The 12,573-nt window shown below is 36.5% G+C and overlaps 1 protein-coding gene across 7 annotated transcripts in view; it reads left to right on the top strand.

The window, feature by feature from the left end:
• LOC107026082 (HEAT repeat-containing protein 6) overlaps positions 1–12,573 on the top strand; it is a 33,283-nt gene that overhangs the window by 3,893 nt on the left and 16,817 nt on the right. For all 7 annotated transcript variants that reach the window (XR_001457515.2, XM_015226930.2, XM_027918347.1 and 4 more), the window contains 7 exons: positions 102–425; positions 2,692–2,771; positions 2,932–2,983; positions 3,220–3,373; positions 8,137–8,224; positions 11,184–11,286; positions 12,424–12,514. Coding sequence is in view for 6 of the 7 variants with exons in the window: in XM_015226930.2 (XP_015082416.1) it covers positions 102–425; positions 2,692–2,771; positions 2,932–2,983; positions 3,220–3,373; positions 8,137–8,224; positions 11,184–11,286; positions 12,424–12,514 (892 nt within the window). In the remaining variant the exon portion in view is untranslated. The remainder of the gene's footprint in view (positions 1–101; positions 426–2,691; positions 2,772–2,931; positions 2,984–3,219; positions 3,374–8,136; positions 8,225–11,183; positions 11,287–12,423; positions 12,515–12,573) is intronic.

Here is a 12,573-nt window from a genome sequence, read left to right as displayed (position 1 = left end):
CCCCCCCCCCCCCTCTCTCCTTTTTTTTCCTCTTTGATTAGTTAAGTCGATTTTTTAATAGGCTGCAACTTGCGAAATTGTTATCCATGTACATTTCTTAGGTGGCAGGTCTTGTTGTGGCTTTGAGGAATTTTATTCATTATGGCCTTGCTAATAAATCACACAGTATGATTGCCATCACTGATAAGAAGCAAATTACTTCTGTGAGCACGAAGACAGATTTGACTGTATCAACAACATCACAAACGGGCCGATATATGCCTCCCCACTTACGGAATAAAAATCTGAAAAATTTTCAGTTGAAGGATGAGAAATCATTAACGATGTCATCTGATTCAGAAAACAGCGATAGTGATGGATCAGGGAGGGGTACTTGCAATGCACCCTATGGAAAGACTAGATTAGCTGCGATCATTTGTATCCAGGTATTTCTAAACTAAACTTATTTCTTGCAATTTGTTTCATGGTCTGAATATCTTACATCTTGCTTGATCTTTTGTGTACTGAACATCACATCAAAATCTAAAGATGTCTTATTCATGATGATTCTGGAAGGTTCTACTCAAGCTCTATGGTTCTTGTTGTTGATAGTTGGGTTTTTGAATGGTTTGAATTCCAGTTAATTTGCGAAAGAGACTCTTTTCTTCCCATATCCTACTTCTGGAACTTCATGATTTTGTTTGATTTGCTAACAACAGAATGAAAGAACACACACACACACACACACACACACACACACACATATATATACATTAATGGAATTGAAAAATAATATATGAGAATACATGTGCAACAATAAGAAAATGTACACTCAGTTTCAATTACCATGCATCAATGTTTTCGGTGCTAAAACAGAACACTTGTTGTGTAGACTAGTTGGCAAATTTGTGAGATGCCAGTGGATGACTTGGCTCGAGTCATACAAATAATCTTTTATACATTTCTGACAACAACTTGGTATGTATATAGTAATGAAATGTTTGACTTACCCATAAACTTGTAAATCTACATGGAATTTGACAGTGCAAATTTTTCTAACTACTGAACTGTACAGAAAGCTGGAAGATTGGAGTGTCCAGTGGATTAATTAGTTTGAGTGATGTATACTTCTGACACCAACTTGATGTATTGTAATGAATTATTTGACATATCAAAAATAACAAGAAGAAAATGTACCAAGCAATTTGACAGTGGAAAGTGGAGACTGTATTCAGTTTCTAGATATTAACTTATTCTATATTCTTAAGGAGATAGTGATTGATCTTCAAGATTCTGGATGTGGTGCTCTTTGACTATGATCAACACTCTGTGGTACTTTCCGTCTGGAGTGTTGTTCTGTCACGTTGTCCTAAGAATCTTTGACTATCACTTCTATCCAAAAATTTGATCGTTAAAATGGAGGAGAAACAACTGTTCAATGTACCTGAATTGATTATGGAAGTCCCATTTTGGACAGTGTTAGTAATTGGGAAGGCTTATTGCATGAGTGGCAGACTGTTCCGTTGATTTTGTTTCTATTAAAAGCGAAAAGCGCCAAAAAGCTCTAAGGTCTGTGGGGGCTTTAAGTGCAAACAAAAGGTGGCTTTAATGAAAAAAGGCGCAAAGGGAGAAAAGTAAAATCTGTCTGTTTAGTCCAAGACTAATGTTATAAACATGAATGACAAATACATGACTAAAGAAATTGAAAAGAAATTATGATAAGTGAAATATTAATTGTTTAGTGTCACTTCTTCATAAGAGGCTCATTGACAATGAAACGTTTGTCTTAAAACTTTGATGACGACACTGAAGCGCACATAAAGCGTCGCGAAGCGCTCAACACGTTTTGTGCCTCGCTTTAGGGCTTAAGCGTGCTTAAAGCGCACCTTTGATAACACTGGACTTACTCCCTATACCATGTGGTGTTTCAATTTTGGAATTTCTGTCAAATCCTTTTATGTTACAATTGCAATCTCTCCTCTAAGTAAAATTTTCAAATGTCACAGTAAAACCGAGTAGGTTACCACTATTAAAAGTTTGGAAGACATTCTTTACACAACTTGTAAGATCTTCTTTGATGTACTCTGTTGTACATGTCAGCATACTCTCGAGGTATATAAAACTTTACCTTATCTATAAGTATAACAAATGGTTTGGAACATATTTCATATGTGTTTCTCTCATCCTCCTTGTTTCTTTTCTTGATGAACAATTGTCAAATGTGCAAATGTGGGATGCAGTTGACCTGATTAGCATCAGACTATTTTTGACAATTCTGATTTGTGCATATACTTTTGTTTTGCAAGTTAGCTGATAGGATGGCTGAAAGTGCTTCATGGGTTACAATATCATCTATTTGTACAATTTTTTATTTCATGTACTTATTTGAGTAAGTTAGCAATATCAATTTTTCTCCTTTGATAAGTAAAGAGCATGTCATCAATATCTTGTATTGTAATTGTATGCTTGTGCAATACTTTTCATATATGTGTTTTTATATATTTAAGTTGGTGATAGGTTAATTTGCTTCTTGTATTAAGTCCGCTAGTAGCTATTTAATTGATGTGTCGTTCACAAAGCCTTGTGTGGTGGGAGCAAGATGACAATTAATTGACCATAGTTGACATGGAAATCTCAAGGAAGAACATGATGCTTTGTTCTTTTGGTTGTGTATAATGCCAATTTTATCGAATAATCAAATTTTCTTTGAAGGACCTTTGCCTAGCTGATCCAAAATCATTTACAGCTCAGTGGACAATGCTCTTACCATCTAGTGATGTCCTACAGCCAAGGTTAAGATTTTGTTTTTTTCATTTGCTCAGTGAGCTGATATATCCTGATTCCTATCAAGTAATTTATACAATGTTGTTTACTTATGTCTCTGATTTGACTTTCCTACTTTGTTGGGTGTACCTGCCCTTGCTTCCCCCTTCCTTCTGTTGCTATTTGCAGGAGGTATGAGGCAACACTGATGAGTTGTTTGCTGTTCGATCCATTTCTTAAGGTACTTCTACTTTATTATATTTTTTGCTATCGTTTATCCATCTCACCAGCTCCATTGTATGGTAAGGATAGAGGAGTTCCTCCAAAAGGAAAAATAGTATTTGCAACTAAAGGAGAAGTATAATTATTTTGCAGTTACATGTTAATTTAGTTTTTCCATAACCTGTACAGTGAAGTATCGTCTGAATTTTAATACTGTGTTTCTGCTACAAACATTGGGCACTGTGTTTGTTCTAGGCACGGGTTGCAGCTGCCTCTGCCATCAGGGCTATGCTGGACGCTCCGTCCTCTGTTTTTCTTCAGGTTGCAGAATTCAAGGAGTCAGCTAAATGTGGGTCATTTATGGCACTATCCAGCTCGCTTGGACAGATTTTAATGCAGTTGCACTCAGGTACATCATAAATTTTGCTTGGTTTGAGGTTTTAGCTTTATTTAAAGTGCACTTTTCTTGTTTTCTTTTAACTGCTTAGGTTGTGTTAGTAGACTTGTCTAAGGCTTCTTTCTGTTACAAGATTTCTCCCATGTAGTCTCAAGTGTTACAGAAATTATTCAGCAACCAAAGGCATTTTACATGAATTGAATAACTTGTCCTTTGGATTTTAACAACTCTTAAGTAATCAAAAGCAATAACAACATACTTGGTGTAACCCTGCAAGTGGCGTTTGGGTGGAGTGTACGCATACCTTACTCCCTCCTTTGGAGGTAGAGAGGCTGTTTCGGGGACTATCGACTCAAGGAAAAACACTTCGAAGTAAGTCTGAAAAAGAAATAGCAGAAGTGAAAAAGCCACAACAAAATACTACAGAAAACATGTCAAAGCATTCTGAAAAAGATGAACAGTAACTACAAAAAAGTTATACTATAATCGTAGTATAGGAAACTACTAGTGTAATGCTGTGGACAGATTAGCGAGACAGCGCTCTATTACTTACTAGCTTTCTACCCTAATATGTGTCTTCTATAATCTCATCTAAGGTCATGTTCTTTGTCGGTTGAAACTGCACCATGTCCTCTCTAATCACCTCCTGATACTTCTTCGGCCTACCTTTACCGCTTCTGAAACCGTCCATAGCCAACCTCTCACACCTCTACACTGTGGCATATGTGCATCTCCCCTTCACATGCTTGAACATCTCAATGTTGCCTCCTGTATTTTGTCCTCCACAGAAGCCCACTCTCACTTTGTCTTGGATATTTTATTTTTAAGCCTATTTCTCTAGTATGGCAACACATCCATCACAACATCCTCATTTTCATAACTTTTATTTTCTGAACATGGACTTCTTGACTGGCTAACATTTTGCCTTATACAACATAGTAGGTCTAACCACCACTCTGTAACTCGCCTTAAGTTTTGGTGGCACATTCTTATCATACAAGTCTCCGATGTGAGCAACCATCTCATCCACCCAACATCAATACTATGTGGGACATCATTGTCGATCTTCCATTTTTCTTAGATAATGGACCTAAGATACTTGAAACTTCCTATGTTAAGGATGGCCTATGTATCAAACTTTACTTCCACACTGGGTGTACGGGTTACATCGCTGAACTTTTGAAGAGTATCTATTTTATATATCACAAAGCCCATCACAGAGATGATGAGAGGACATTGAAAAAGACTAGAAACTCTGTCATCCCCGGTTTAGATACACCTCACTTGGTCCAGGTCATGGGCTCTCTCTCTCGTCTTGATTAGCCTACATAACTTCTATAGCCTTTGTCATCTAATTCTATATACATTCTTTCAAAGTTGCCTTTTTGCTGCATAACCACTAACTTTCCCTAATTTTTCCGCTTTTCGTACTGTCCATACCTTTTCACCAACTTTGCAAATGCCACCTTCTTGCCTCAAATTTCCCTTAGACTTCTCCATCCCACCACTAGTCTTCTTGATGCCCACCAAATCTACCTCTCAAAACCTCCAACACCTGTCTAGCCACTTCCTAGTACAACTAGCTCTCCTATCCCACATACTGTTTGCATCCCCGCTACTACTCCAAGCCCTCTAGCCACCAATTTCTCCTCCATCTCCTGGGCACTGCCATAATCAAGCTACCCCATTCGATCCATTTGCCAGTCAACCACAACCCTCTTTCTTCTTTCTTCCCTTTGATCTTCAAAACCATTGCCAATAGCTTATGTGGTTCGTAAGATTCTCACTCGAGATAACCTTACTATCTTTACTAAGTCCTTTATTATCTTTCCTAAGGAGTAGATAGTCTATCTGAGTCTTAGCCACTATACTAGCCACTGTACTACGGAAAGTTACCAAGTTTCTCTTTCTTTGGTGACTTAAATTGGCTACGACCAACCCAAAAGCTTTAGCGAAATCCAAAAGTGAGACTCCTCATTTGCTCGTGTTCCTAAGCCTAAAACCTCCATGCACATCATCGTAATTCCTTGAGTAGACTTGGGTCAATTTAAACCTCCTTTTATGAATAACTTCTCAGCAAATGGTACACCTTGCGCCATCTCGTCCAAATCCTCCAAAAGTGCCTCTTGTCTTCCTCATCCGAGCTCGCTTGTGGTGCGTATGCTCTAATAGTGTTAAAAATGTATCTTCCAATGACTAAATCACCATCATCCTATCATTGACCCTCCTAATCTCCACCACTTGCTTCCTTACCTCTTACCAACTAAAATGCCTACCCCATTTCTATTCCTAGAGCCTCTTGAGTAGCACAACTTATACATGTACTTATTCGTACATTAGTTCCCCTACTGAACAACAATATACCCTGTGAAGTCTCACCAGTAGGGTATGGGGAGGGTAGAATGTAAACAAGTCTTATCACTACCTCATGAAGGTAGAGAAGTTGTTTTTGAAAAGACCCTTGACTCAAGTGCAACTATTACAAGTACATAAAGAAGACAATGAAGAAATATGCCCCCTCCGTTTAAAAAAGAATGGTCTAGTTTCCTTTTTAGTTTGTTGCAAAAAAAGGTTTAAAGGACATTTTGGTACATTTGACATAAATTTAATTTAGAGCCATAAGATTAAAAAGTTCTCTTTTTTTTAAACTCCGTTCCAAGTCAAACTAATTTTTTTTTTGAAATAGAGGGAGTAAAAAGTAACAACAAATAGTGCAATAATTGAAACACATTAAGCAACACAGCATGATAGATTATTGTAAACAATAATAAACACAGAGAAATATCCAAAAACAAGAACTTAAATAATACAACTAGTACAATGACAATGACAATCACCAACCACCCTAAACAAAAGAACACTACACTACATACTAACCTTCTACCCTAAAACATGTCCTCTACGCCCTTCTGTCTAAGGTCGTGTCCTCGGTAACTTGAAGTTGGGCCATATCTTGTCTTACTACCTTTCCCCAACACTTCTTTGACCTACCTTTGCCTTTCTCTGTACCCTGTGTAACCAGCCTCTCGCACCTCTTCACTAGCGTGTCTACGCTTCTCCTATTCACATATTCAAATCATCTTAGTCTCGCTTCTCTCATCTTGTCCCCCTTGGAGACCACTCCCATCTATTACTAATATCCTCATTGTTAATCTTATTCGCTATTAGTATGACCACTCATTTCTAATCTCATTTTTAATCTTATTCGATCTTAGTATGATCACATATCCACCTCAGCTTCCTTTTCTCCGCAACATAACATGCGCCTTCTGGACATGAGAGTTTTTGACCGTCCAACACTCCGTTCCATACAACAAAGTCGGTCTAACGACCACTCTATAGTCCACTCTTAGTTCCCTTACCCATTTGATCTAATCTCCTCGAGAAAAACTATATTAATTATCTTCTTCTTGAGAATCATCACTAGTTTATTGACTTTCTTGTTAAAGTCCCTATGTTCCAAGAACCTGATCTCATCCTGTTGAGAAGGATTTTTTTTTTTTTTTTGAGAGGGAACCTGATCTCATCCTTGAAGCTCTCGTAACCCACTTATCACCCTTACCCTAGTCCATGTCCCTGACCCTAGCCTACCATCGGTCGCCTGAGCCACTAAAGCAAAAATAGACTAATTAAGGGTTTCACTTAACAAGCAGGAATCATCATGAAAGCACAAGCAATCAAAACCATTTCTGGAAAATTGTTTTTAAAAAGTACACTAAAAACATCTCTAGCCAATTGAGATATTGAGTTTTCTTATTCTTTTTCTTTTTCATTTTTTTAAAAAAAAAGAAATAAGAAAACCCAATACCTCAATTGTCTGCCATTATATAACCCAAAAATGCACACACATGTATAGGTAAACACACACAAACATATGTAAATTGTTGAAATATAGACTAATTAATTAATATAAGTTGTTCTCTTTCTAAAAGGTTAAGCTTTTGACCACTATATATATGTGTCCGAGTGTGTGTAACCAAAAAATGCTACAAATTTTCTTTATAAATTTTTGGTAAAAGTGGTACCTCTCATCTCCCACAAACCCATGTATGTGGTAACTTTGTTCACCAAGGCTCTGATAGATGAGAAAAGCTCACCTAACATTTTGTCTTTGCTGGAATTTGAGGTTTTGTCCTACTTCATTGACTACTATATACAACAAAAGAAGTTCTTTAAACATACAGTGAAGTTCTACAATTTTTTTGTCCTATAAGTTTCTTAATTATTGTCATCCAAAAAGGAAGCGATCAATTTATGTAAGAAAAATAAGTGTGGTTACATGAACTTCAAAATAAGGGAGGTTGTAGATATATATAACTAAACAAAGAGTGTGCCCTCTCTAAAAGCTTAAGATATTAGAATAAGAATTCACACACTTCAATATGGTATATAAACATGTAGAGGTCCTCAGTTCAATTTTCGTGAACACCCTTCACTTTGAATTTTTTTCACATACTTGACCCATTAAAAGAATTAACTGTACACTAGGAGGCTTGTTGCGGATATAATTAAGTAAATATAAGTGTTTTTTCTGACCGTTAAACCTTTAAAATGAGGGTGATCACGACACTCCAAGAATAGTATTTAAAACCAAAGGGGTGGGGGTCCTTTTAGGGTGTGCAGAACGTTAAATCAAATAAGTGGAATATCATCCCAATTTCATGTTACTTAGGAGATTTTATGGGAGGTTGTTTTTATCTCTGCTTTTCAAGATGCTTCTTGAAATACCTTTTTCATTGAATTTAACTGATTTTGTCTTCAATCTCTGATGGTAGGGACTTTATACTTAATCAAACGTGAAACACACAGTGGATTGCTAGCGTCCTTGTTCAAAATTTTGATGCTTTTGATATCATCTACACCGTAAGAGTCTCTACTAATGTAAACATGGCCTTCAGTTTTCTTCTGTCTTAGCATTCAGTTTTATTAGCTCTTATCTTCACTACACTTTTTGGAAGATATCAATACTGATAAAACAGATCCTCTATGTCCTCTCGACTTGATAGAGTTCGATGATGACAAATGTTATAATAGATGAAAGCTCAAAAGATCATACTTTTGGTGTCAAGTTGATTTGACATGCATGCTTGCAAGTTCTAGTGCTTTTAATTAGGTAAATGTTTCTCTAGTACTTCTATATTTGAACAACAAGATCTGTAAGGTTGTAGGTAAGTGGAATGTTTATAAAACAGATCAACAAGTAGACATCATCCTTGAACTACCTCAGGTATCGAGCAATAAACTAGTTACTGGACCCTCGATTGTCCCACATTCCCACTCATCTTTCTTCAGGCTATAGCTTCAATTATGAAAATTGATAGAAGTTGAAGGTATTATTGAAGAGATGAAAAGAGGATGAGGGGAAGATGAAGAAGAGAGCAGGCTTGTGCTAGCTGCTATGAACATAGCAATTACTGACATATGCTATTGGTAAAGAATTTTTTAGGAGAGAAAGAAAGGTGATGGGGGAGAGGTGAGCATATCATTCAAGCAAATGATCTGTGAAATAAATTAGGAGTAAGTTTTGGTTTATCACTTCAATGTGCAGGAGGTGGATGAGCCCAATGGTCAAAATCAACCTACTCCATGCGTCAAAGTTTGATAGTTCCCAATCTGGATGAAAGAATTTGTTCTTTTGGAGCAGTATCTGGATGAATTGATTAGTGAAAAGGACCAATAGCAGTTCAGAGATATTTCTCTCTTTTTGGAGGATAATCAAAGCTAAGAACTTGCATATTGTAGAGCAAGAAGAAGAGGGATAGCTACAAATAGTGTAAGCTGATAGATCCAGAGAATGCTATCCTAACTGGCTCCGGAAGATGATTTAGAAAGACAAAGCACCTGTGGAAGCAACTCTTTTTTGGTTGGTTAGCAGTTAAGGATGCTTGCCAAACAAAGCACAAGTTATAGAGGAGATGTTTTTCCTTTGTAGTAGATGCTATTTCTGCAAGAAATAGTGGAACATCTTTTCTTGCATTGCAGATACTCAAGACAATGTTGGGAACTTTCTTTAGCATAATGGGTATATCCTTGGAGTTACCAGAGAAAATTAGTAGCCGTTTGGAAGTGTGGCAATCACAGAAAGTTAGTAGAGCTTAAAGCCAATATGGAGAACAATTCCCAATGGCACAATGTAGACCTTATGGCTAGAAAGAAACAAGACATGCTTTGATGGGAAGAAGCTACAGATTTATAGTGTAAAAACATATGCATTAACAATGTGTATTTCTGTTGCTGAAGGTTTGAGAGAGGAGTGCGTAAGAGATTTGGTGGTGAGACAAAACTGGAGGGTGTATGTGTGGGCACAAGTAGGGATATAAGAAATAGAAGAAGCTAGTAAGAGGGTGGAGTTGGGTATGGCAATAGAGTTGGGGAGAAGGCAGTGTTTCTTGTGAGGAGGGGTTGGGGGTTGGGGGTTGGAGGAGAGGGTGTATGTGTGGGCACAAGTAGGGATATAAGAAATAGAAGAAGCTAGTAGGAGTGTGGAGTTGGGAGAAGGGGGTGTTTCTTGTGAGGAGGGGTTGGAGAAAGTGCACTACGCTTACCAGATGGGTGATGGAAGAATTAGAAAAGAGATGGACGAGGAAAAGTTGAGAAGGGAAAAGTTTGTGAAAGTATCTTGTTTTCCCTCACCAAAATTGGAGTATTAAACCGCCACTCCTCAACCGAGAGGGAGTGCTTTCCTATGTATATGCATGCGGTCCTTCTATGGTATTTATGTCTTTAGTTAAAGGGTAATTTGATTAGCAAATTTGATATGAGGAGATATTGGTAGTTTTTTATAAGTACTATATGCAACAATATTTTATTGAGAAAATGACATAAATGGTCCCTTATGTTTGAGAGGATAGGTTCAAAATAGTCTCTTATGTATGTACTTTACAGTATTGGTCGTTCAAAATTGGTCAAACTTACATTTTTAGGTTCTGTAAAATATATACACCGAACTCTGTGTGTTAGATTCGACGAGAACAATGGAAAATAAGATTTAAGTTAACTATAAACTAGAAAATCCCATCAATCCTAAAATATGCAACACAAAAATTACAGTAGACAGTAAAAAGATATTAAAAATAACAAAAATTACACCTCAAAAAGTTGCACCAAGGCATACCTCCGAAGCTCTAAAATGTTGGAATGGAGAAGGAAATATGTCCGGCCACAAAGAGAGATGGAAGATTGTCCCTGTTTGCATCTGGTGGACAATATGGAGGGAAAGGAACCAAAGATGTTTTGAAAACAAGATCATCCCTTTCCAAAGTCTGAAGTTGAATTGTCTTATAACCTTTTTCTTTTTGGTGTAACTACGTACTCCCCAAAAAGGTGGAGGATATTACGCAGTTTCTAGATAGTTTAGGAGGGAAACTCCACATGTAACTACTACTAAAATACACTATTGGTGTATTTTGTCTATAAAATGTTAACTTTCTCAAAAAAAAAAGAAAAAGTTACACCTTCTTTAAGTAAAATTAAAAATAGTAGAAACTACAAAAATCTAACCTCTAAATGTGAGTTTCGGTAATTTCTTTCTTTCTTATAGTTCTTGTGAAATCTAACTGACAGAGTTGGGTAAAAATTATGGAGTTTAAAAGTGGTTCAGGACTACATTAATGGTACTATTCTTTATTCAATGTGCAATTGTGAACATTTGGAGTGTAGGAAATTCAAGTGGTTAGCTTTTTCTTTTTCTTTTCTTTTCCTTTTTATCTTTTGGGTTGATATAAAATGTATTAAGAGATCGTCATGAATCTGTATGTTACTTAACAACCAAGGAAATTCTAATCTGTGTAAACTTGAATTTGTCTCTGTGATCCTTTTGCAGGTATTCTAGAATGCCTCGTGAATTGTTGCCAACAGTTCTCTCTTCTATTCAAGTTAGGATTGAAGAAGGCTTTTTGTCCAGAAGTGACCAGAATATCTTATTGGTTAGTCCTAATGAGTTGTGAGCTGTAGATTTTTTAGGACCTGCTTATCCAGGAATGCTTAAAATCATTTACGGGGTTTCAACTTACAGGCACTGATGAGGAAAAAATTAGATTCAGCTAGGCTTTCCCTAGTATGATATCAAAGGAACATTTAGGAATTTTTTGGTTCAATATTTGGAGCTTGAGCGATTTATTTTAGTCATTTCAAACCTGTTGCATCGTATAGTTCTGTTTGCAAAGTTATATTGTGTGCTTCTTCTCCTTTTTCTCACTTTAGTTTTTTCTGGTTTCTTCTTTATTACTACTTGTTTACTTTTTTTATTTTTTTAAATTGTGTTTCCGGTTGTCATGTGTAATTTTATAATCTTTTAAAATCCTGGCTGTTTAACTTTGTTTGATGCCCATTAACGCACACAAGTGATTTCAAAATGTACCTTTCTGATTTTGTTATTCAAATTTACTTTCAGAGAGAATTACTCAACTGGATTCTTCTGATTTGCAAGTGTATGGGTTATTGTAACCTTCATGATTTATTGGCACAATTAAATTTTGAGCCTTGGCACCTTAGTTGTCCATTGCACTTATTAGTTTACACTCTTGTAGATTATGTAATACTATTAGCTTGCATTCACTCATGCACATTTTACCCATGAACATATAGTGTATCTTATCTAAGTTCTACTGTTACCTTCTCAGACTTACTTCAAAGACTAACAGAGTTTGAGAACCTAGGTATTCATAGCCCCCCTCCTTGGATAATTAAGTTCCTGTTAACACAATTGAAGAAAATGGTGAAGCACTTTGAAATTCTTTTTCATTATGGTGGTAGTGAACTTTTTCTAGCCTTTGTGTGCTTTACTTTTCATTTGGATTCATCCCCAGATTCTTCCTTTTGTCAACTTTGTTGCAGTATTCTGTAGTAAAAGCTCAGTTGGACATATTTCGTTGATATATAACCCTCTGGTGCTCTTTAAATGCATTATTTGAATCCAGTTTAAGGTTGAGACAGACGGCTTCATGGAGTTATTTGAGCCTCTTGTTGATTCTTCTAGAGTAACTTGGTACCAATATATTATAGAATAATAAGCAACTATGTCTATGTTTCTGCTTTATTCAAATGCTTGGTTTTGTCTGCAGGCAACCGCAATCAACTGCTTAAGTGCAGCCTTGTCAGTCTCACCACTTTCAATTGAAGTCAAAGATATGCTTGTGGCAGAAGTATCAGCAGGTAATCTGATAGTTCCCTTGGTTGAATAATCAGTAAAACTATCTGAATGAGTTCGGGTG

This window comes from Solanum pennellii, chromosome 7 (genome assembly GCF_001406875.1).
Source record: "Solanum pennellii chromosome 7, SPENNV200".
In the NCBI taxonomy this organism is placed as follows: Eukaryota; Viridiplantae; Streptophyta; class Magnoliopsida; order Solanales; family Solanaceae; genus Solanum; species Solanum pennellii.
Note: the sequence above shows the minus strand (reverse complement) of the source record. Positions and strands in the feature narration are given on the sequence as shown.